This window comes from Ichthyophthirius multifiliis (assembly GCF_000220395.1).
Source record: "Ichthyophthirius multifiliis unplaced genomic scaffold scaff_1120509250247, whole genome shotgun sequence".
Classification (NCBI taxonomy): Eukaryota; Ciliophora; class Oligohymenophorea; order Hymenostomatida; genus Ichthyophthirius; species Ichthyophthirius multifiliis.
Window position 1 is genome coordinate 3 of NW_004086942.1, and position 3,734 is coordinate 3,736.

At 15.3% G+C, this 3,734-nt stretch overlaps 1 protein-coding gene across 1 annotated transcript, besides 1 other annotated feature; it reads left to right on the top strand. All coding sequences in view use genetic code 6, as the record gives it.

Annotated features, from left to right (window-relative positions):
* Positions 1-649: 649 nt before the first annotated feature.
* Positions 650-682: a microsatellite.
* A 228-nt stretch (positions 683-910) lies between these two features.
* Positions 911-2,033, top strand: IMG5_058680 (thymidine kinase, putative; the record flags this gene model as incomplete). The annotated part of the gene is made up of 4 exons (XM_004037163.1): positions 911-1,107; positions 1,165-1,267; positions 1,314-1,573; positions 2,006-2,033. 4 exons carry the CDS (start codon positions 911-913, stop codon positions 2,031-2,033), a joined length of 588 nt encoding a protein of 195 aa, XP_004037211.1.
* Positions 2,034-3,734: the final 1,701 nt, after the last annotated feature.

Here is a 3,734-nt window from a genome sequence, read left to right on the forward strand (position 1 = left end):
TTTGTTTTATTTTATTTCTAATAAAATATATTATTTTTTTTTATTTAATTAAATATTATTTTTATTTATTTTGAAATTTAAATATTTTTATTTATTTTCTTAATAAAGATTGTTTGTATAAATATAAAATATTTAATAACTATTATAGGCTATTAAAATAAACTACTATAAAATATTTGATATTTTTATTCACAGTTTTTATTCAGTTAACTTTTTTTGTTTTTGTTTTGTTTTGTTTTTTTAATAAAAATGTTAGGTCTATGTTTAATAATATTTTCATAAATAAAAAAAATTTTAATTTTTATATTTTCACTGAAATAACCAAAAACATATATAAGATATAAAAAATATTTGATTATTTTAAATTTTTGTTATATAAAATAATGAAATAAACAAAAAAAAGACTAAAATTAAATGTTGAATTAATATTATAAAAGATAATATTTATTATTATTTTATTTTTTAATAATTTTATATTATTTTTTAAATTTAAATTTTTTTAATTGTCAAAATTATACATTCATAAAAATTATATTTATTTTTTTCCCATATAAAATTTTAATAAAATTTTATTTGTTTCATTCATTTATTTTTAAATACTTTTAGATTAATTTTTTAAAGATTATTATATTTTTTAGAATTTGTACTTAAATAATAATTTAAAAAAATAAAATATTAAAAATCAAAATCCAAAAAAAACTTAACTTTATAATAAATATTAATTATTAAATAATAATTTTAAAAAAGAAATCAAATACCCCACCAAATGATTAAACCGCTTCAATAGTAAAACTAAGCGCCAAAGCATTTAAATTAAAAATATTTATAAATACACTAAAATTCTAATAAACAATCTATATAAAAAAAGAAAAAAACATATTAAAATAAAACTAACAAAACAATAAAAATAATGGAATATAATTTTTCTATAAAACCAAAATTTAAAGGATCAATTACTGTAATATTTGGTCCTATGTTCAGTGGAAAGTCATCTAAATTATTAGAATATATTAAACGTTATTAATATAAATAATAAAGATGCTTAGTTTTTAACTATGTAAATGATAATAGATATTCACAAGAAGAATAAATAACGACTCATAATGGGTAAAAAATAAAAGCTTTAAAGAACTTTTTATTGATTTTTTTTTTTTTATAAATTAGTTAATCTTTTAAAGCATAAAAAATAAGTAATCTTTCAGATGTTTTAAATATTTCAAAAAACTATGATGTTATTGCTATTGACGAGGGTTAATTTTTTCTTGATGTAATTTTTTATTTTATTACATTAAATAATATTTATTTAAAAAAAGATTGCTGATATAGCTGATCAACTAGCAAATTAAGGAAAAATAGTTATAGTTGCAGCCTTAGATGCTTCTTTTTAAAGGAAAGCTTTTAATAATATATTGGATTTAGTTCCTATATGTGAAGAAATAATTAAATTAAAAGCAGTTTGCTTAATTTGTAAAGAAGATGCAAGTTATTCGAAAAGAAAAGGCTCATCTAAAAGAGTTGAAATGATTGGAGGTGAAGAATTATATTTCCCAGTTTGCAGAGTTTGCTTTAATGAGTATGATATTGAATAAGAAAAAAAAACTAAATCGAAGCTAAAATATAAAATAATCAAAAATAATAAGAAATATAATAAATAAATTTATAATAAAAATAATTTGAAGATAATATTAAATTATGAAATTTGAAACTAATTTTTTTTTATTATTATTAAAATGCTTATTTATATATATATATATTTGTTTTTTCATATATATTATATATTTTATTACTTATATTTTAATAATTTAAAAATATTTGTTTTTTAAAGTTTTTTAAATTAAAAATTTAGTTATTTTCAATTTCTTTAGTTAAACAAAATAGTTATAAATAATAAAATAATTTTAAAGCAAACAAAAATAAATGTAAGAGCTCAAATATTAAGTTTAAAAGAAATAAAATTACATGCCTTAATAAAATAATACTTAAAAAAATAAATAAAAATCAATAGGAACTTAATAAATCTAAATAGAAAATGAAATAAACCAATTAAAATTCTAAAAAGACATTTAGATTTTTTAAAAAAGTGATAATTAATAATAGTCGAAATCTTCATAAATTCTAACATAAAAAAGTAATACTTTTTTTAAATAAATAGTTTAACAACAAATACAATAAGAATCTTATTTATAATCTAAACCTAAAAATTTAAATAAATAATATATATAATAATTAAAAAAAGCATCTCTTGCTTAAATTTTAGACTTATAAAAACTACAAAATTAACCAAATAATTAAAAACTTTAAAAGAATTTACATAAAAAAAGTTTGAGTTAATTTTGGTTGAAAAACGATGAGAATTGTTTTTCTCCAAAACCAGAAAACATAGAAAATCATATAACATTTAAATAAAAGTAAATATAAAAAAATGATAAAATGATGTTAGAATAATACTTAATTAGAAAGAATAAATTTAACTAAACTATTAACTAAAAGTAATAAATTAAAGAAATTATATATTCTAAGGATTTCCTAAATAAAACAAAGATTTAATTTGAAGATTATGAAAATCAAATTAAAAAAATTTAATGACCTTAAACAATTATAACTAAATAAATAAGAAAAAAAATAATTCGATTCATGTTTTTCCATAAATAATTCCTACTATTCAAAATCTATCTATAGAAAAAAATAAAAGTCTCCTTATTTGGTAAAAAAAAAAAATCCCTTTAATAATCAAAATACATCAAAAACATCTAACAATATGCATAAAAGCTCATCATAAAAACTCGATTATTATCTAACAAAAGATTAGCTAAATATAATGAAATTAAAAAATTAACTTATGCATGAATTTGATATAGATAATAATATGAAAGTAAATATGGAAAAAGAAACAAATTTAAACATTAATGAAATAGTCAATAAATTAATAGAATTCATAAATTTTGTAAATTGTTCTTGTTAAAATTAAATTATTCAAGGTTTTAATATAAAATCATTAACTAATATTAACGAAGCTATTTAAATTTAAAATAATAATAAAATAATTAATATTAAAAATTAAGATTTTTTAAAATTCAATAAGCCTGAGCTGCTATAAAATATTACATATAAAATTTTTTATATTTTAGAAAAAAACAACAATGATATTTAAAATAAATAGAAAGAAAACTAAAGTTTTAAACAAGCTTTTATTTCTTTAAGCAAAAAATATTTATTAAATTAAAATATATTTGATGAAATATGTTTTTTATGTGATTTTAATAAACTAATTAATTTATTTTTTTAGAATTTATATAAAGAAATAGACATAGATCTTTAAAAAATAACAGAAAATATTCAAGAAATAAAATATCAAATAAAGCAATTTCTGATAAGCAATAATTTAACAATAAAAAATCAGTTATACTTAACACACATTGAATATTTTTTCGTAAAAAAAGTTCTAATATAAATATTTATTAATAACCCTCAAATTTTTCCAAAATAAAGTATAAATTATATGTATTAAATCCTTTAAAAAATAGAAAAAACACGATAATAATTTATACCATTATAATATTTATAGGACTAAAATATAAAAAATCAAATAATTACATTGCTTTCATTAAATGCGAAATTTTTATAATATATATAAGAACAATCAATATATGAAATAAAATTAATTTTAGAAAGAATAATTTTAATTTTGGTCGGAGAAAAAGAAATAGACTACTTATTTAAATATTAATAAAATA